At 38.4% G+C, this 22,206-nt stretch overlaps 1 protein-coding gene and 1 pseudogene across 1 annotated transcript; both read left to right on the top strand.

The window, feature by feature from the left end:
- The first annotated feature begins 556 nt into the window (after positions 1-556).
- On the top strand, positions 557-2,054 carry LOC131256806 (uncharacterized). The gene is made up of 4 exons (XM_058257844.1): positions 557-795; positions 971-1,033; positions 1,170-1,232; positions 1,358-2,054. The coding sequence occupies exons 1-4, from the start codon at positions 612-614 to the stop codon at positions 1,369-1,371; spliced, it is 324 nt and encodes a 107-aa protein (XP_058113827.1). The 5' UTR covers positions 557-611; the 3' UTR covers positions 1,372-2,054.
- Positions 1,755-22,206, top strand: part of LOC131256397 (uncharacterized) — a 43,757-nt pseudogene continuing 23,305 nt past the window's right edge.

The following is a 22,206-nucleotide window of genomic DNA, read 5'->3' as shown; positions in this document are numbered from 1 at the left end:
TTTATGGTGTATGGCTGTCCCTAGAACAATACATCTTTAATTATAAGTTATTTCATTTCAGTTTATGTTTAATTCCGTATTCCTCTTCGATATGAAACTTGATACAAAGACCTTTCTAGAAATAAGGTTGTCCTACCATAAACTCTGTTTTTGGTGTAAGGTTGTCCTTAGAATAACGTTTGTATCAACCTCTCAAGATCTGAATTTTGAGGCTGTTTTACTTTCCTGCATTGTTATTTAATTTGGCTATCATTTTCTTTATTATTCCGCTGTTATAAGTTTTTATTTGGCATTGTCCTATTCACCCCCCCTCTAGGACATATAGCTTGGCCTTTTCACTCTCCCCACTGCTTCCTATGGTATGATCTTGGAAAAAATGGATGGATGGTGCGGATATAACACATTCGTCATGGTAGGGCCCACAGAATTAGGTCACGTCGAGTGTCAGTGGTGTGTGGCACAGGACACAATCTGCTCCGCCCCTGCTTATGTTATTCCATATCGGCGCGTGCGTGTGGGAAGCGCTCCACGTGCGTGGAATTAGCTAGCCCTCCGATGTTCATTATCCGTTTCTCTCTCCTGAAACCGCACTGCTTTTTTCCGTGAGAAAAATGGAGGGAACTCTCTCTCCCGTTTTTCCTCTCTTCTCAGTTTCTCCTCACTCGAATCTCTCTCTCTGTGAGAAATCTCGTCTCCCGAAAATCCCATTGAAATCCGACCACTCTACGTTTCAAATCAGGGCCCTCGATTCAGCAGACAGAAATACAGCTTCAAGGGTTTCTCCTCAAAGAGCAGGTAAACGCACTTACCTCTTCTGCCTTGTCCTTCTTCGCCACCGGCTGATGTTAGCCCTATCCAACTCTGGCGTGCTAATGTGCGCCGGGGCCGTTGGGAGCTAACAGCAGGTAGGCGTGCTTAGATTCCCCTTTGTGCTGTCCTTACTTTCTAAAGAGAAGTTTTATAATTACAGGGCTTTCAAATCCCCCGAGGAAAACACAGAAGCTGCGTCCAGAGTTTCTGCCTCGTAGAGCAGGTAAGAATCGTCACATCTTTTTCGTTGCGCCGCTGCTCAGGTTAGCATCGTGCTCAGTGTCTTACTAACATGGGCTAGGGGCATGCTGCCTGTATGGGCGGTGATGAATTCAACTGAGAGAGTTCTACATTTTCAGGGCATTTTGATCCTGCGAGGAAGATGCAGAATCTGAACTCGGAGGTTTCTCCTCACAGAGCTGGTAAATGCAATCCTCTTCTTCTTAGTTCAGTTCTCTGTTGGTTTTGGTTTCTGTAATTCTGTCCCACCCGCACATATTATGTCCCATTATGTGATTTTGCTAACTTGCGCCCCTGAAGATCTCAGCTAGAACTTTGTGAGAGAGAGGTTAATTCCAGTTCATTGTGTGATGAACCAGTCTTGTTGCATTGCCACTCTACGCAGCTGGCAGTATACCTGGTCAATCCCCGCTGTCTATCAAGTGGGCCTTACTGTGTATCGTCCACAGTAAAGGAATGCAGTGCCCCTAATCCCTATCTGTTTCAACTTTGCCCATCAAATGGAGAGTGAAAATAGAAGAAAATGGTCAGTCGTTTACATTCAAGTGGGAAACATCCATGAATCAGGAGGTTAGAATCAAGGTGTCAAAAAATGGTTGTGTAATAGGCACTGTGGCTATTACGTAATGGTTCCCATGAATCAGGAGGCTAGAATCAAGGTGTCAAAAAAACAGTTGCGTAATAGCCACTGCGGCTATTACGTAATGGTAATGATGGGGACTGTTACGTGTTATGGGGCCATGATGGTACGTATCATAATGGCAATAACGGTGGCCGTTACGGCCACCGTTCCGTTATTGAATACCTTGGCTATAATTGTCCAATTGTTGTGGTTTTTGTGGGCTGGACCATCTGCAGTAGGGCCAACCAGACGGATGTTTCCGGTCAGCAGCACATATGGGGGTGAGTGGCAATGAACACTGTATGTTCCGTTGGGATTAACCAAAAAACTATTTGTTCTGGAAAATGTAGGCAGAACTAGTCTAGCAGATTTGTTCATTTGGTGCTGGAAGTCAACTGTTATATGATAGAATTTTTCTTTATTATGTTATTTGGATTTTCATTTAAATTTTTTCTTTACAAAATGTTTTTATTACTATTGTTTCTGCGGTGAGATTGTTGCGGATAGATCAAGGTGGTGCTTTTCTTGACCTTTTGAGTGACAAAGGAAAAAATTCTAGTGAGAACAAGATGTGTTACATGGAAAGAACTCTTTGGTTTCGCACCCATGCTTTGGACGATAGAGATATCAGACTGGTATCATTTCTTATATTTTTCCCTTTTTGCTTCAATTTATTTATAAGGTATTCTTTGATGTCTTCGACCTTTTTTTTTTTATTATTAAAAGAATATCCTCGCATGTGTAAAATACATTGGGTTAAATGTTTGATTGGGTTGGCAGTTTTTCAAACATAGGAAATTATTCGCAATTATGTGTTCATTTAGGCACGTATGCGTAAATGCATCTAACCTTTGTATATTTGGAAATAAAAACATTAATATTCATGTGTAAGAGTACAAAAGTTCTAGTGTTTATGAAAAAGAGTGCATGTCTTGTTGGGGGACTGCGAAAGCACATAGAGACGAATCAAGCAAAATATTCCAATATCTCAATCAAGCCCAATCACAAAGACTTCAAATTTAATGTGGAAAAACTTTTGCGGGAAAAAACCATGGCACAAAGGGACATATATGCACTATGAAAGTAGAAAATTTTGCAGTACTTTGCGTGATTGTTTGATGCACCTTTGATGGCATCGAACCCCTTCAATGTCATCGAACAAAACACCAAAACGTTCCAGCAACTAAATATGTAATTTTTGAATTTTTCCAATGGCATCGAGCAGGACTTTGATGGCATTGGCGGCCCGTCGATGGCATCGAGCAGGACACCTCAAAATGTCCAACAACCATCATGGGATTTTCGGGTTTTTTTGATGGCATCGATCAGGACTTCGATGGCATCAAGCTGTCTTCGACAGACTATTGATTTACAGATTTAAGACATCAATCAACATGTCTAATGTAGAACCTACTAGTATATGAAGTGGGACGCGTCCGAGGTTTAGTGGGCTCATGTTGGGGGGTGTGGGGTGTCAAGGATAAAACATTTCACATGTAGGAAGTGGCTGAGAATAAATAATATTATATTTCCTAAGCATGCATGGGCAAGGGATGCTTTGGTTGATGATAGAGTAAACATGAGGGGATTTGGAGAACTTTTCAATAGTTTTCTGTATATTTCTTTACCCTATATGGGGTTTAAATAGAAGAATACTATGCTTCATATGGAAATAAAATGAATTGGTATACAAGGAAAGTAAATCAATTAGAATAATTAGAGGGTGAGATTGATTCTTCTTTCTGAGAATGAAAATATTACACCAATCACAACTATCACCTCCTCTTAAACTGATGCGACTGATCAAGTAGCAACAGTTTGCGAACTAAGAAAGAATGTCTGGCAATTGTCGTGGTCTTCATGAGAACATCCACAATTTGATCTTGAGACGCCATGTGTGGAAGAGAAATAATCTTAGTCTGGAACTTCTCTCAAACGAAGTGACACTCTACCTCAATATGCTTTGTCCTCTCGTGAAAGACATGATTAAAGGCAACCTGGATAACACTGGCATTATCAGGGTATCGGGTGAATCCCAAAATCGGAAAATAATACTCATATCCACACACAATCTCACTGTAGGTGGAAGACATTGCCTTGTACCCAGCCTGCCCATTTGTGTGGAAAACAATCTCAATGCGGGGCCCACCATAATGTATGTGGCTAATCCACATTGCCCATTCGAAATGTCCGTACTAATTATATGGGGTGGTGTGATTTCTGCACGATGACCGTTGATATCGACGGGCTGCGTATGCCCGATTCACTGTAAGTAGACGAGGGTATATTTTCTTTCACACTTCATCATTGGACACGTTGCATGCTTATTTCTGTGGGCAGAAATTTGGAAATCGAAATCACATCTCCAACCCACCTTACCTGCCTGGAAGCGAATTGTACGTATGGAGTAAATTATGTGGGGCCTACTAGAGAATATGATATGCGTCTTATTCATGTTGTCCGTCTGTTTTCTTAGATTATTTTACGGCAAGAGCCCAAAAATAAAATATGCACAAATTTTAAGTGGACCATACAGTGGCGATAATGATGTCCACAATTGAAACCTTCCTAAGCCGCATGAACCCAAGAATGAAGCAGATCTAAAGCTCAAGTGGACCATACCACAGGAAACAGTGGTAATTGAATGCCTACTTTTAAAAACTTCTTGGGGCCCCTAGAAGTTTTGGATCAAGCTGATATTTGTGTTTTCTCCTTATCCGTGTCTGTGTGACCCTATGAACCGGTTAGATGACAAATAAACCTCAATGCGGGCCCAGTGAAGGACGCAACTTTCAATGGTGGATGAATTAAGCCCATTGTTGCCTTTCTTGTAGGCCATTTGAGCTTTGGATTTGCCTCATTTTCCAGCTCATGCCCCAAAATGTTCTAATAAAATAAATGGACGACACTGATATATTATATGCATTATAGTGGGGCCCACATATTTAAGTCAACACTTTTAGACTAGTTTTCAAGGGGGAATTACTCACCCATTTCAAATCACGTGAAAATAATAATAATTCCTTATTTACCAAAGATTTATATGTATATCATGGAAAATCAAACAGGCCTTAGATTGACTTTAGCTACCAAGACATCTAAATGAGATTTCAGAAACTTGAAATGTAATGGTTTGTATTGTTAATACGTTTGTAATATGTAAAATTGTATCATGCATTAGATACTATGTTTTGATACCCAGTTTGGTAACTGAGTTGGTAATGTACCCACTCTTCTGATCCATGGCCTAAGATTGAGTTTGCTTACTATGGCATTTGGAGATGAAATGACACATTAATGCAGGGGCATTTTCACACCGGGCTTGAGTGGGGTGGCTTATGGGATGCAGCGGCACACTCGGGGTGAGCGGTCCGTGTGAGGTAGGTGGCTTGTGTGAGGTGGGCCCAATTTGTGTGAGGCGAGTGACTCATGTGAGGTGAAACCCACCTGATGCAGGGCCCACGAGGGGGGTTCGGTTGAGGACCTAACCCATGAGATGTGGGGCCTGGGCTATGAGATAAAGGGATTGATTCGACACGCTCTATCAGTTCAAGCTTTTCGAGCAATTGGCTGGTATCCTGCATTAAAGCAGTATTAGAGTGGGAGGTATCGTGTTTGAGACTCCTCACTGGGGGTGATTAATATACGGGGCAATTTCACTCCGGGCTCTTAAGCAAGTGGCTAGTTGTCTTGCATCACACATGCCCTTCGAGAAAAAATAGATTAAATGTTTTGTTGGGTAAAAGAGATTTATTTATATGCATCAAATTAAGTTTTAATTAACTCTCTCTCTCTCTCTCTCTCTCTCTCATCATAGCCCTGCTTGAGTTGAGGTTAACTTTATGAGTCCTGTTTTCCAATAATTTCTATGTTCTAATGACTTGTCATCAGTAAGTCTAGAAGCCTTCATATCCATTCGTAATTTTTCTCTCGTGAATCGCATCCTTTAGACCTTACCCTCCTTTCCCACCTTTCAATCCTAGCTGAAGGCTCTCACTTTATTGGATCTATCTTTCTTCTTCTTCTGCTCCTCCTCCTCCTCCTCCTCCTCCTCCTCCTCCTCCTCCTCTTCTTCTTCTTCTTCTTCTTCTTTCTTTTTCTTCTTCTTCTTCTTCTTCTTCTTCTTCTTTTTTTTTTTTTTTTTTTTGCATCGCATAGGTGGACCATCTTTTTTGCGTCCCCATCCTTGATGCTATTCTCCTTTTTTGCATGCCTATCTTATCGTCCTAGTTTTGCAATGCTCATTCTCTGCTAATGTTGCCTCCTAATTGCCCAACTCTGCCCTAAGATTGGGTAAAGGAGGGTTGATGTCAAGTAGGCAACTGGTTGTAGACTCTTTTCTGATGAGAACTCTTTGTTAGTTATGAACTTCTTTACATCTAAAAAGCAAAAAAACCAAGATGAGCATGCCAAACAAAGCATTGAATGTTTTGTATTGACCAAGGGTCTCATATGATAGGTAAAAACAATCTTTTGAACATGTATAAAAATAGCATTGTTGATACTTCAAAAGGCTGTTATACAAGGCTTACTGGAATATTGTTTACCCACCAAAATTAAAACATATTTTTCCATTCAAAGTTCATCTGTTGAATCCCTTATTGCTTTAGATAAGGTTAAAAAGTTACCATGTCACTTGATTTCAACTCATTAAGTGAATGCGGATTTGATTTCTCTACTGTAGGTGACTGACATTGTTGGAGGTGCTGTTCGTTGGAGGCGTTATCTGGATCATCTGATACTATCACTTTGCAATGACGAGAACGCGTTTAGAAGGATGGAGCCACTTCTCTTACAGGTATGTTGTTTGTTCACATATTTGGGCTCTTATACTAATTTGATAGACTGTAGAATGTGGAACAATACCTATTTTCTTGTGGGATCCCACATTCCAAAATCGTCATCATTTCAACAACTGATGAGGAAAATTTTGATAACACTAACCTGTTTATCTTACTCATATTGGTCACTGACTCACAGTACAAAATATAATAATTTTCAGCAGCAGTACTTATATATTTTCGTATGTATTTTGTACAACTTATCTAAAATTGATGTTTCCTTGCTTTTAGATTCTTTGAATTGGTTTCTATGAGATTCTCAAGCTGGATATGCCACCATATGCTGTTGTGGATGAGGTGAGGTGAGTCTACTTTTTGAAAGCATCCCACCCTGTAAAATTTGTTAACTGTGATGCTGACCATTGTATTGTTTTCCTACAACTTTCTTCCATAAATTGCATCCCAAATCAAGGTATTCAATAATTGTAAAGATGGCTGTAATGACCATTACAGTAACCATTACTATACAGGCTGTAACAGCTATCATGGACATATATGACATCCTTTTTTTAAAAAAAAAAAAACCTAAAAGCATAAACTGTATCAGCCCCATAATGCGTTGTTGCAGGCCATTTTTTCCCTCTAGAATGGGCATTACAGCCCTGTAAACCGCAACTGTTCCCACTGTTACTGTTATGTAACGGCCTTTATGACCATTCCATAACAGTTTTTGAATACCTTGATCCCAATTGTATGCATATGCTCCATCGGCTCTCTATATGCTAGCATGTGCATCTCCATCTTCTATTGAAAGGCTTCAACCTGTGCTGGTTGGAAATACAGCCATGAAACTGTGTCCCTTGCACATGAGGAAAAAGTAGGTACTTGAAAGTAACAATGTTAGCATCCTTTGAACATTCTCTTTGATGAATACTTCTGGCACCACATTTTTTGGTGTACCTAGAACAAATACTTATCCAGTGCATATGATATGACTTGCAAGTTGCAATGTAAGTGTCCGTATCAGTCGCCCAACAAGTGCTCCTCATAACTTGAAGCTTATTCAGTGCCTGGCAATACTCATGTGGGCACTACAACAAAAAGCGGCATAAGCGGCATTTGCGCTGCACGTTTATCGGCGCTAACCAAGACCCAACGACGGATATCGTATCATATTAAAAAAAAAAAAACTCTCTCACATCTCTCTCTCTCTCGCTCTTGTACCATATTAAAAAAAAAACTCTCTCACATCTCTCTCTCTCTCTCTCTCGCTCTCTCTGCAACTCCATGAATCTCCTATTTCCTACTCGTCTCTCTCTCTCTCTCTCTCTCTCTCTGCAACTCCACGACTCTCTCCTTCTCTCTCTCCTCTTTCTCTCTCATGGCTGCTTTGGGATCTCTCCGTAGTATCTAGATCTGCCACTCTCTTGTTTCCTAGGGTTTTGGATCTGTTTTCTGCACTCTGCTGCAGTTTGGTCTTCTGCTGCTAGTGATTCTCAAATTCTCAGGTATGATCTATTTTAGAATACTTGATTAGGAATATGTTTTGTTAAATACAAATCCCTAATTAGGGATTTGCGTTGTAGAATTCATTTTTAGGGATTTGCATTGTCGGATCCATTTTTAGGGATTTGCATGGTCGAATCCCTAATTTAGAAGTGCTTATTACATCTGCAGATTCTCGAATCAGGGTTGTTGATGGTGTTGATCTGATTCACAAGTTCAAAGGTATTAGTTAAAACCTTCATATATATATATATATATATATATATATATAGAGAGAGAGAGAGAGAGAGAGAGAGAGAGAGAGAGAGAGATAGGGTCTGCATTTTGGAAGATTAGAATGAGAAAATGGTTTTTTTTTTCATTTGAATTTGCATTCTCCATACGCACACAGCGCCCTACACATCTGCACGTGGGCACATGCATGAGAGGTCCAGATTCTGCATCCAGTGGACCACACTGATTAGATCGTATTCCAGGGCTCACGATTCTACCCTGAAAATTAGGTTGTTCTGCTCCTCAGGCGTGGAAATATAATCAGGGTACTTGATGTTTTCTGGATCTATGATTGTCTCTGTTTTTCCTTTTCATCCCTCTTTTTTATTACTTTTTTATTACGTTGGTTTCTCTGTTCGGACCAGGCAAAGGTAAATTGGCTTTGGGTTTTCTGATTTCTGTACCATTAAAAAGAAAAAAAAGAAGCACACATTATGGGTATATTAATGTGTATTTTGTATTGGATTGTACTTGCATGCAAACAGTATAGTACCTTTCAAAATGTAGCATATCACAATATGGTAGCTTGTATTATATATATTTCATTCATATGCCTGTATCTCACTTTTGCTGTCACCTTTTCTAATTTGGGATCTACCTTAACTGTTGTTTGCAAATTTAAAATGCAAGAGGTACTTCCACAACCAGCTGAAGCTGTCAAAGCTTTCCTGGACCATGTATAGGAAGCAACACAAGGAGGTGATATTCAATTTATTTCTCTAATTTTGCTTGAGATGGGCCTTCTTGCTTTTTGTTGTGCAATTTTGTCAAGTGGTTTTGCCCATTGATTGGGTGGTGGAAATTAAACTTTGATGGTTCCTCAATGAGGCAACCTAGCACAATACTAGATTGGAGTCTTAGTACATGATAGAGGCCAAAATTGAATGTTCTTTTCTGGCCTCTGTTTTTTGGTGATGCTTTGGAAGCATTGTTGAAGTTTTCAGCTTCCAACTGCTTCTGTATTCCCATTGGAATTTCAAACTTCGATCATCAATGTGGGAATTCAAATGTGTCAACTTAGTGAGTTCTAGATTTATGCTCATGACAATCATGTTTATAATAGATTTTAGTCATTTTCACTTTCATGTTTGTGAAGATTCTCAATTTGAATCAGTCACATGCTGTTATAAATTCTTCAATCATTTAGGAACTGCTATAGGATGAGGGTGGCAAAAGACCAGTGCTCTCATTAACCTTGGAGCTTTCTACATTGTGGGAATTCCAACTGTTGTTCTCTTTGCTCGTCTTCCATTTTGGAGGAAAGGTGAGCTTTCATCTTTCATGGCTACACCCTTCTTTTTAAGGTTTGCTAATTCAATAGACAACAGACATTCTAACACATGAGAATGTGGCATACATGTGCTACATCTAGGCTGTGCATCAGGTAGACCACCCCAATATGATCAGCTAGAAGACTTAATAGTCAGGCTCTACAAACATTCAATTCAACTCAGAGACTCATTATAGATATACTCAACCTGAGTTATTCCAGGTAATTTTGTCACCACCCAATCTGAAATGTTCAAATAAGTAAATTAGCCTTGTCGGGTAAGTGATAATGAAGAGTGAAAATATAAAGATATCAATCCTTAATGGAATATTAGATTTTCCAGAATACATACGCATAAATCCATTGAATGTGGCCTGTGCATCTTCTAAGTTGCTGGATCTTTCATGCGACAATTATCTTGTAAGTTAGCAATGCATTTTGTGTGTGATATGAATGAAGACTGTGTGTGGGAATATAGAAATCCAGTAATATTGTATTCACCTTATCATGACATTTGGATACTGCCAAGCCAATTCTTTTAGTGTAAAAACATCTATCATCTAACCATAATTCAGTTTACTCCAAACAATTATTTTGTTGAGGTGATATTTGGAATATGAAGAACATAGATTCAAACAGTTTTAATCTAAAGAAGCTATAGTTGGATTTAGATTATTTATGCTAGAAGATGCCCTTGAGGAAGCTTTGGTCTTAAGTAAGAAATAGAGATTTGAAACTGTATGTTTTTAATGAAGAATAAAATCACCTAGACTGAACTTGATGAATTACATCAACTAATCTCAATAGAACCACAAAAATGTCAATTAAAGATGCAAAGTACATCACATAATAAGGGAAATGACATAGTTAAATTGAAGTAGCGAAATGACACAATTACATTGAAACAATAATTCTTTTGCTGAATCTGTATTCTTACAGAAAATGCATGAAGCAACAAATTTTTACAAGATTTGAAAAAATTGAAAGAGAATTTTCATTTAAAGATGCCGAGTACATCAAAGATACAGATAAATTTTAGTATCTTGTGAAAGAGAATTTCAGCTGTAGATTTTTTTCCTCTCTTTAGATGAAATTCAACATGATCTTCCAAATTTCATCTACAAGATTTGAAAAAATTGAAAGAGAATTTTCATTTCTACTATAGCCTGACAAAATTACTATGTTAGTATCTTCTAGAATTTCAGCTGTAGATTTTTTTCCTCTCTTTAGATAAAATTCAACATGATCTTCCAAATTGCATATCTTTGATTCTTAGAACCAATACAAGCAATCTCTTCCTATATAGCTCTACAAAGTAAGTCAGCGGGTTTCTCTCCATTTGTTTGCCAGGTATTATTCATCAATCTCTTCTATAAATAATTGATCTTGCTTAATTTATATTTTTATCGCTTCATTTATGTGTTTTCCTAGAGAGTAGAGGCCCAACTTGTAACTCTTCAGAACCCACTCTACCGTAAGATATTACGGTGTATGACGGTTCCCAGCAGGTTAAGTTGCAAGTTATTATATAGAGTTGGTTGAATGTCTTTTATTTTTGTAAATGTTGTTAATAGTTAGTTGGATGATGAATGATACTTGTGATTGTGAATGACAATAAACAACTTATTATATATGGAGCCCCAACATGCCCACAATTTTTGACCTTTACGCTGACTTGCAATTGAATTCGATGTCCCAGATGGATCGTTCATTGATTCCAACCGTGCAACCAGAATGATGAGTATCTTACCTTTATTTATGTATCACGTGATCTTCGTGGTGGGTCCGACCATTTACATGGTACTGATTTCCAACAAAATCAGTATATTGGTGGAAAAGGTAGTACGGTAACACTGGTTGGGGGCTGCATGTGATCGGTTCCCTTTTTTTGTATTTTGGCATGGTATAGTGTGCGTTTATGACCACTTTACGAATTGTTGCAATTCTCTCCATAGCATACACACTCGCCAATCTGGACCGATCAAATTACGGTTCCTATTGTGGATGGAGCACCATTAGCTAGATGATGAATGCCAATTGTGATTGATTATGTAATTGTTTAAATATATGATAATCAGTTGCCCATTTGAGAATTTTTATGTGGCCAAGCATAGATATAATGTGCTTTTGGAGGCATAAAAATTCTCAAATTGTCCCACGTTTGGACAATTCAAGGCTGGATAGATTGGAATGCTTTTGGTTACCTGATTTAAATGCACATGCTAGTTCTGCGTTGTATCTATCCTTTTCTCTCTGGTTACGTTTCTTATATTTATTTCTAATGTCAAATATCCTCACATTATGTGGATACTTGACATGGGAATCAAATGCAAGATTAACGTATTCGGAGAGACATGGGGAGATGCTGCCGGAATTTCAGTGTGGGCATTTAAATGGGAACATGAAAGTAGTACAATCTATCCAGTCTTGGATGGGTGACTGATTTAGTTAGTCAGTTAAAGATACCATTAGAGATTCTATTAGATGCCTAAATCGTCGTTGCTTGTGGGGTGAGCAATAATGGTGCTTGTTTCATTATAATTTGTTTCTTTAATACTCTTCCTTAAATTTCTCTTATACCCATTCTAGTTTATCTCTCTTAGGAAGCTTTGTCGGGCTCACGTTGTATTTCAACTAACTTGTCGAAGTAGCCGAGGAACATAGTGATGGATAAGAGTTGGATTCATTTGTCAAGGTATCTCAGTAACTTTTTCTTCTAGTTGTTGTGGCCCAATGGTTAAGATTCATTGTTTGATATGTCCTCCAATTGCATTGAATGGTTTAGGGTAAGCAATGCATACGTAAGTGGAGCTAAGGAATTCCTAGACTTTGTATTTACAAATACAAGTGATAGAGGGAGGATCCTATGTCCATGTAAGAACTGCAATAACAACTTTTGGGTATCTCAACAAGAAGCATACGATCATATCATGTGTGACGGATTTAATACAAGTTATACTCATTGGCATTTTCATGGGGAAGCCACGTCTTCTTCTATGCCTAATCTGGATCCAAACGATGATATGCACGAATTGTTACATGATGCATTTGATTTTTCGGATCTGGATGATCAAGAGAGTGATACAACATATAGACCTACACAGGGTCCGGATAATCCTTGCAAATGATTGGAAGACTCCTTCAGGGCGGCAATAATCCAGACAATCTGTTGCTTGCTGGGTTCAGCCCTATCAGGTACCAGGCCTAGATTTCAAGCCTGGGCATTGTCCTCAGGCCATGGCAAAAACTGTAGAATTTTGGTTTTGTAATTGTTTTCCTGCAAATCAGTTTGTGATTTTTTCCATATTTTGTAACTCTTTCTGCAAAAAATCAGTAGAGTGATTTGGGTGATCACTTGTTATTTAAGCACTAAGGTGTGTTAGCTGACTGTTTTGGTCATGGGAGCAGGATGTTCTTCCTTATTTAGTCTTCTATCATTGCTAACTTTTTCCTTATTTCACTTTCCATTATAACTGACAGTTCTTATTTTTGCACTGCCAGTGGGAACGGCTTTTGGAAGATGGGTCTGTGAATTACATAGTTGGTAATGGATCTTATTTCTAGTCTTTTATCATTGCTGACTTTTCTTTAATACCGATTCAAGTGACTCACCTAGCTTTTAAATGATGCTTCTGACATCAGTATGTATGTTCTTCCTTACTTCAAATGATGCTTCTGACATCAGTATGTATGTTCTTCCTTACTTCAAATGATGCTTCTGACATCAGCTAATTTTATTTTTTATTTTGGCGATTTTCACTGTTGTATCTTCTTCTTTGAATTCTTTTATAACAGTTAGCATGTTGGCAAATAGTTCTTTGTGGCATTGACCAAAGTTACGTCTCTGTATGTTTTGTGCTTACTCTATGTTATTTGACTATTCAGGTATTATCTCAATTGTATTTTGAAAGTTTTGAGTTTGTTGTTTATTTCATGCAGGAACCTGCATCAGAGATACAGGACAAGATTTTATTTATTATTAATAATATTTCAGCTTCAAATATGGATGGGAAAGCAAAAGAATTTACTGATGTCCTGAAAGAGTAGTACTATCCATGGTTTGCTCAGTATATGGTGATGAAAAGGTGAGAAAAATCTTATGAATAACCTTTAGTTTGATCAGGTGATTTTTACTTTACTGGGACATTATATTTGACAGAGCAAGCATTGAGCCAAATTTTCATGAGCTGTACTTGGAAGTTCTTAGAGAAAGTTAATTCAAGATTGCTGAATAAGGAGATTGTCAAAGCTACTTATGAGAATTGCAAGGTGCCTTCGCAAAACTTTTTTGTTAACCCTGGTTGTCATTGTCATCACACATATTTTCCAATCTCCCATAGACACGGACGAATGAGGTCCAGCTAGAGCTTCTACAAGGGACCTTCAAGTGCCTGGAATGCAGTTTTGTCATCAGGAATGTCGAATAGCAATTCAAATACACTGAGGTGCGTTTGACTCCATTCCTCGAAAATTGCATTTTACCGATTTCTACCCTTCAATATGTTAGGATGAGATGTTTTATTGTGATTTGCACTTTATACATTGGGACTGTTGTACTTGCAACTGCCATGTACATTGTCCACAGTTTTAAAGGTTTGATTTGAATTGCCAGTAATATATTAATGTTCAAATGTTTGCCAAGCCCACAAACATGCATAAGGCAGGGGCTGCACCTAATCAGCTCGGTCTCCCATTACCTTTAATAACCTCATGATGGTATATCGTATGGTACAGCATTCCTACCGTGCATTATGCATTGGCCAGCTTTTTGCACCTGTCAGCTTGTTTTGCGCATTGTGGCCCACCTGATGAGCTGACCACCCTGATTCTTGGTTCACTGCAACAAAAATGTGTAAAACCAGCACTTTGAGGATTTAGATCTAGGAATGTAGTTGATATTTGAGTTCTTTAGGGTTTTATGATGGTGATTTGATCTACTTTGTTTTGATTATGTGAGGTTTTGGGATTTTTAGGTGGGTTTGTGTCGATTCTGCAAGATGAGTCATGAGCTTGATTGGAGATTTAGGTCGAGCAATGTAGTTGACACTTTTGTTTTCTAGGGTTTTATGCTGTGGATTTGGTCTGCTTTGTCTGATTTTGTGAGGTTTTGGGGTTTCTAGGCATTTGATAAAATTTTGGGATATGCCAGACGAGCTAAACAGACCCGGTAAACTAGTCCTGGGATATGGCAAATGCATGGATCTGAAACTAATCCACTGACATCACCATCATTATTTTAAAATTGATTCCATCCTTCCTAATCCTGTTCAATCGTGCCCGAGGCATGTTTGGTTGCACAGATTGAAAGGGATTGGATGGTAAAATCTCGAGATATGCTGGGTGTGCCAAACCGACTTGGTGAACTTCTCCCAACATATAGCAATCCCATGGATCTTAAATCAATCCAGTGTCACCACCATCATTACCTTGAAATCCATCCCATACCTCCTAATCCCATGGATGAATCTGTCCCATCGCTCATGGGATCCGTCTGGCCAAATTGGCCATAAGAGATGTGAATGTTGTTGCCTACTAGCACTGTTAGACCAGCAGCTACAAATAGTACTTTATGCGCCTATCATGTGATTATTGTTTCCATTGTCCATCCATATTTTTATATTATTTTAAAAGATAAGGTAAAATATGAGTAAGATATAACTAGCACATAGATTACACGGCAGAAACAATATTAATTGAATGCAAACTATTAGAAACTCCTTTGGAGGACAAAAGTTTTAGATGAGGCTGATATATATTTCGTATGAGTTTGCATGACTTAATTGATAAGTTGAATATGCATTACTCAGTACATATCACATGGTCTTAGGAAGCTTTTAATGGTGGGTATTCAATCGCCCACTGTTTTCTCATAGTGTGGTTCATTTGAAATTTGGATTTATTTTATTTTTACGCATGTCCTAAAATGTTTTAGAAAGATAAATAAACGAATAGAGATCGATTTGGATGTAGATTGGTGGATGCAGATGTTGTTGGTTGCATTTTATTTTGAGATTGAGAAATATCACATATAGGCAATGATACCCCAACTCCGAGGTACTGTACTATCTCTTCCGTCAACATGCCACTTGTTTAGGACATCAGTTCCATGAAAACTGTAGGCCCCACCATGACGATCACTCTTCTTGCGAGTCAGTCTGTGATCCACTCGCTAGGTGGGCCATACCTATATATTGATTTAGACCATCAGTTGTCCATTGATTCCCATAGTGCACCCCACCTGATGAGTGGAACAACCTGATTTATGACAAGAGTGATCTTCATGGTGGAGCCTACCAGTTTTATGTTACCAATGTCCTTCACCAGTGTCATGTTAGCTGAAAAGATGGTACGGTACGACAAGTTGTGGTACCTTGCTTGTATGTGATCAATTCTCTTTGAGATTCATGGCTAATCAAGCTATGTCCACGATGATTCTGCAGAAAATGCAGATTGGGAATATTTAATGTGATGTGTCATTTTAGCTCAATCACAGTCACAAGTCGATAAACTTTGTTGGCATTTGAGTGATTTTAGGGTTTCAGTTTTGTTGTGATTTATGTTGGATATGTTTTGTGTAACTTCGTTGAAATTGTAATTTGGGCTCCGTCTGGCTATATATTGGTGAGCGTGGATAGGATTTGAATTTTTTCAAGGGTCTATTTGTTTCACTGGTTACCAAGGTAATGCAAAAGAAATGTGCAATGATTACAAATTATATTACTTGTCTCCTGACAACAACTACATTTGATAGCCAATTCCCATGTTTGGTTTGTCAGTGCTAAAATCATAATGATGACATTTTTACCTGGTGATGAAGTCTGACTTTTATTCCATGACCGTGGGATGTTGTATCTGCAAGTGTATATTTGTGACTTGTGCAAGGCATCAGATATTTCATGACAGAAGTTTTATTACTCTGGAGGAGCCATATCAGGAGATGTGCCACACACTGAAGCGGTTGCTAATCATTGATTAGCAGTGTGCAGCAGGCCTATTGGTGTAATGTTAGCTGTTTCATTTACTTTGAGTTGGCATCTGTAGAGTCTCTATATAGGGATTTGGGCTGCACGATTAAGCATTGGCCAATTATCAATCAAGTACAACACGCATATCCGTAATGTTATCTGTTGTGGTTGCTTTGAGTGGGTTCCATGGTGCAATCCAATTAGCATATGCTGCATTTCAACATCTCTTTATATTGGTTCTCTACTTCAGCTATCTTTTCTATTGATATCTTCAAGGCAAAATTTTCCACTAAAAACATCTCACTAATGTATTTTGGGGTTATTTTTTCACTATATCCATATTCTCCTGGCATTCTTCACTATTGTATTTAGAAAAGATAAATTTCCTATATGCTTCTCTCTAACTCTGAGATTGATGGTTGCAGAGTAGTGTAGAATGTGGCTGTCCCATTTGACAGCTGTAGATGCAGCAATTATGAACTTTATGTAGGCCTTTGTACTGCTGCAGATATCTTCATTATTTAAGTAAGCTCTAATCCAGTCATGTGTATAACTGCGTGCTGATGGAGCCACAGATCACTTCTAATATCTCTCCCCCTCCTTTCAAATCATCAGAGAAGAGCACACCTCCAATCAAAAGCTGTTAACATATTTGGCGGTCCTGATTGAGTTTAGTGTTCTTGGGATTTTCTCGAGGAGAAATGGCAGCTGAGCTTGTCAATTCAGCAACAAGCGAGAAACTGAAGGAAATGGACTGGACAAAAAACATTGAAATCTGTGAATTAGTTGTGCGTGAACAAGGGTATATTTCAGACTACATGTCTTTCCACCATTCCTGATTACTATTGGTGATTTCTACAAGCAGATAGTTATGAATAATTTTATTTAGTTACATACATTAGTCTCTATACATCACATAATCACTGCCTCACTGGATAATATATTTGAAATGATTCATACTATATAGAGAATTTGTTTTTATTTATTTATTTATATTCAAGACCATTTATTGTAATAAATTTTGTTTAATATTCAGTTTTATTTGTATTGCATCATTTTTATGTTTCAAATATTTAAAAACTACAGGTTTTAATCGAATTATATATAATAAAAAATTACTGGCATGCTAGGGCCTCTCAAATCCATGCAAAGGCTTTTAGCGGCGCTTGTGTAAAACTCTTACGGCGCTTTTTAGTGAGCAAAAGTGTTCCCAATCACTTTTACCGGTGCTCTGTGTGATTTTTAGCAGCGCTTATTTGCGTCGGGGAAAAGGTAAGATTGCGGCGCTCAGAAAAGCGCCGCGAAAAGATAACTACCGCCGCTATTACTTTTAGCGACATACCCAACTATCGGCGCTTGACTAGCGCCGCGAATAGAATCGCGGCGCTTTTAGGGATATTCATTGGCGCTTGTGAGCGCCGGTAAAAGTCCCATTTGTTGTAGTGGGGTTAGACTCATGAACTGTTTTTCATGTCATGTTTTCTGTGTTTGGTATATGTGGACCCAAAAGTGGTTTCTTGATGTGCCCCTTAATGGTCACAATTAATATATTTTCAGTCCAAAGAAGATGTTGGCCATGTAATTGATAGTATCTTCTCTTCAACTCCAGAATGTAAGGCTTGCAAAGGTAGCACTTAGGCCTAGTGCGGGTAACATGGTGAACGGAATTCTGTGGAAGCTACTTTTACTGAAGGTTTGTCATTTTCTGTAACATTCACTGTACTCAAATTTAGGGGTCACTAGAAACCAGGTTCATTTGAATGCCTTAGCCCTTTAGTATATATTGATTCAGGAAAAAAACTCACTTCCACCTCCCAAACTGGGGGGTGATGAACGTGCAAAAGCACGCTCTTTGGCAACTATTTATTCACATCCGGTGGTATGTTTGTCATTGCACCTTCCCTTATTATTATTATTTTTTTTCTAGAAATTTTACTTCAGGAAGAAGGGTTTACACATTTCATTCGCTAATATTTATTATTAAGGAATTCTACCACGGTAGCACGCTTCATGGAGTTCTGTGAAGTGTACATCAGAATATGTCCAATTTACATGTGGTGCTTGTGCATGGTGATCAGCTCATCAATTTTGTGGACCTGAAAAGCAATGGTATCTGACTGTTCTAGCCAAGCATCTGGTCGATGGTCTGAAGCGGACAATTAACCCAAAAAGAGCAACTGTACGTACATGTTCAGTAGGCAAAACTTGCAATAATTTGGTGGTCAAAATTGTTGAAAAATGGTTATGCCCATAGATTACCCATATTGTGGCCAACCAGATCATTGGTATGTTTGCTGCGTGTAGTGACATGTGTTTTTCTATGGCAAAGCTGTCTTTATATCATAAAAAAATGCTCTGAATCATGCTTCACCACAAGTGTATCTTTGACTCTATGTAGCATTCTATCTGTAATATCAAAGCCTGATCTCTTTGTGTAAACTAAAGAACTTTCACTTTTTATTATACTTGTACATATAACAAGGCAGAATAATGTTTGATGAGGACTCATCATCTGCAACTGAAATGTTGCTTGCAACCTTCTCCAATGCTTACGTTGCATGTATATAGAACATTTGAGCCGTGTGTTACGTATGCTCCATCATGAAGATGTCCTGGCATGCAAATCAGGTCTGTTGCTCATCAGCGGAACGGCCTATATGAAAACAACACATGATTTAAATAAGAGTCCCTAATTACTGTCCTGGGTGATCATGGTTGTGCCGCCTTAAACATGTCCCAGATTTCCTAATTCCTACATGTTTGTTGCAATGGCATTTTAACGAGTTTCCATGTGATGATCACATGAAACTGGTTGTGGTGATGAATTGTCATGCCAATTAATTATTATAGATTATAGAGGTGCTCATAGTCAATTTTCTGTTATCCAGTGGATGGTTAGACGGTGGATAAAATATCTTGGGGTAGAGGAAGCCATGAGGCTTATGATTTGGAATAATAGTGATCCCAGTTTCAGCCTCAGGTTCTCTCTCATCTCATTTTCTTCGATCTCATGTGCTGTTGATGTGTGGCTGATTTGCAGCCTTTTCTTCAAATGACAGGGCAAACAGTGCGAAAGGTTTTACAAGAGCTGACCTTGTTGAGCGGCTGACAATACTGAAGGTGCTTTATTCATTTTCTATTGTGCACACTACATGATCTATAATTTTTCCGTGTTAAGCATTTTGTTTTTCTACTGACATTCCCCTCACCTTTATGCAAATGACAATCATCATCATCATAGCCTGTGTCTTATCACAGACAAAAGTGCCTCTTTCTTTTATGGAAAAGATTTTTTTTCCCCCATTTTTATACATAAGCTGGTATTGAACGTCAGACCTCAATGTTGAAATGCAGTCTACCATTGAGCTACGGGCTCGAATCATGGAAAAGAGATGATTATAAAGACATTGTGAATTAACTTTGAATTTTGGAGGTGCATTTATGGTAAGGTGAAGAGATGGTATGTCTGTATTTACTTGATAAAGTCGGATGTTTGCTTAGTCGTTATTTCATCCATGTTGCAAATATGAAAAATGGGTGAGTGAACAATTCTTGATTGAAAAGGTTGGAGTTTTGTAGGAAGTTCAACAGCATCAAATAAAATCAAATCAACCTAAATTCATGCGGGAATGGGTTTATAGAATTAATATTTGGTTTTTGCGTTATCAACTAAAGGTTTGGGGTTCTTACTCATGCCTCGGTGGTAGACTCACAAGAGTTTCACCACGAGGTCATGGGTTTGAGTACCCATTGTGGTGAAATCCCACTTTGGTGTGAGTGCGTGGGTGTGTGTGTGGGGTGTGATTGCGTGTGTAACAAAAAAAACTTATAGGCTTGAAGTACACCTCTTTATTGTAAAGCAATGGGAAAAGATGATTTTCCTTTTTTATCAATGAATTCCGTATATTGAGGTTTTCCTCTTATGTAAGGTCCTCTTAACATACCACTGTACCTAAAGAATAATAACATGGCAGTGTCTTTTTCTGCCTAGTTTATGGACGTATTTGGTTAATGCTTTGAAGATATTCCTTGATGTATGACATGGACTCACATATGCTAGTCCATAAGGACACATCACCATTTCATCTGTAGTGAAAAGAAACGCTGACAACCATGTCAATAAAAACAAGCAAAAAGTTGAATATTTTATTTTCCTGCCGGATTATTGCCTAGCACGTCGCGATAGACCCAGCCCTATCAAGTTGATGGCTCTAAAAGGGTAAGGGAAGGTCCTAATGGATGTGGGTGGAGTTAGTAAGAAAAGATTTGATGACCTATGGTGAATATGGTCCCTGATAGAGTGGAATCGTGGAACAGGATTCATGTGGCCGACCCCATTTAGTTGGGACAATTCTTAGATGATAATGATGGTTTTTTCCCCACCACAAAAAAGATGGATTTACCACTAGATATAGCTAAAATGAGGATGTGGCTGCCATCATTTTGGTTGTCATGGTTGTCTGGCATCTATACACACCACATCCCTGATAAAACGATACAACAATTTCCCTGCCAATAGAACACCTTGAAGATGGACACATTCATGTGTACTCTAGCCCACATGCGACAGATGTGCCGAGAATATAGGACATACACCTCACACACTGCTTGAAAGTGACATTGTCAAATGACACCCTGCCAACTTAATCAGCGCCTGGATTTGATACATGACGGATTTCAGACTCCAATCTGATTCCCAAGTTTTAATCAAGTTTACAACCAGTGTGGATGCACTTTTTCTTTTTCTAAATGAACATGAAAGAGCATGTTTCCTCCCCCCAACAATGTTTTACTATGCTTGATATTTCTGCCTTGTTTTATCATTAATAATGCTTTTCTTGAACTTCAGGTTCCTCATGATCCATCCTTGCATATGGATGATTTTGTCTGCATCAAAACCGGCATGCAGGTGTGTGTTAAAATCTGTAACACAACAAAAAGGGTATTGCTATTACCTGTTTCCTTTTCATGGGACTTAAGATTTTGTCTGTTTAAGGGTCTGGATGGTTATTCAATTCAAACTAAATTGATCTTCATCACATAGAATACCAAGTACATGGTTAATGTATGGGACTGGGGGCAGTGTGGTACAATTTCAGCTTACTCAGATCATAGGGTTGTTTGCACTTTGATACATGTCCAAAAACCATTGGCCCCTTGCCATCAATGTTTCCATTGTTGTTTGAGTCAGCTATTCTTTACTTAGTGTCTATCAGAAAAGGAATTGTGGCTTTCCCAGTGAAGGAAATTTGAGTTCGCAATTCCTCATGTTACGCTAATAGCTTTTCTTAAGAATTAAATGCAACATTCTTCAAATAGCTGATCATAAGTCTTCGTCATTGTTATTGACTGCTTTTTGCTTCAATTGTTTTATCAAGTTTGCTAATCAGTTCAACATTTTATTTTATTTTATTTTTTCTGCTTCTCTGACTTTCATACAAGCTGGGTTATTGAAAGACGGTTTATGTTCAGTTCAGGATGAGAGTGCAGGTCAGTTCTTTTTCCAGACCCTACCCTAGCCATTTTTCTAAAATAGGGTTTGAAGGCTATGCCTATACGCAGTGCAAAAACTGAAGTGCGTATTCACTAGAAGTTTTTATTTAGAAGCGTCGTTACTCTCATTTTGTTCCGGTGAAATAGAAATATAAATTGATGCATTTTGATAATGGTTAAAAGACTTGGTGACTTGACCTGACTTGTTGGACCTTGAGTCATGACTAGGCCGAATCGTGGTTCAAT

This window comes from Magnolia sinica, chromosome 9 (assembly GCF_029962835.1).
Source record: "Magnolia sinica isolate HGM2019 chromosome 9, MsV1, whole genome shotgun sequence".
Lineage (NCBI taxonomy): Eukaryota > Viridiplantae > Streptophyta > Magnoliopsida > Magnoliales > Magnoliaceae > Magnolia > Magnolia sinica.
The sequence above is the reverse complement of the archived record's forward strand: the minus strand, read 5'-3'. Positions and strand labels throughout refer to the sequence as shown.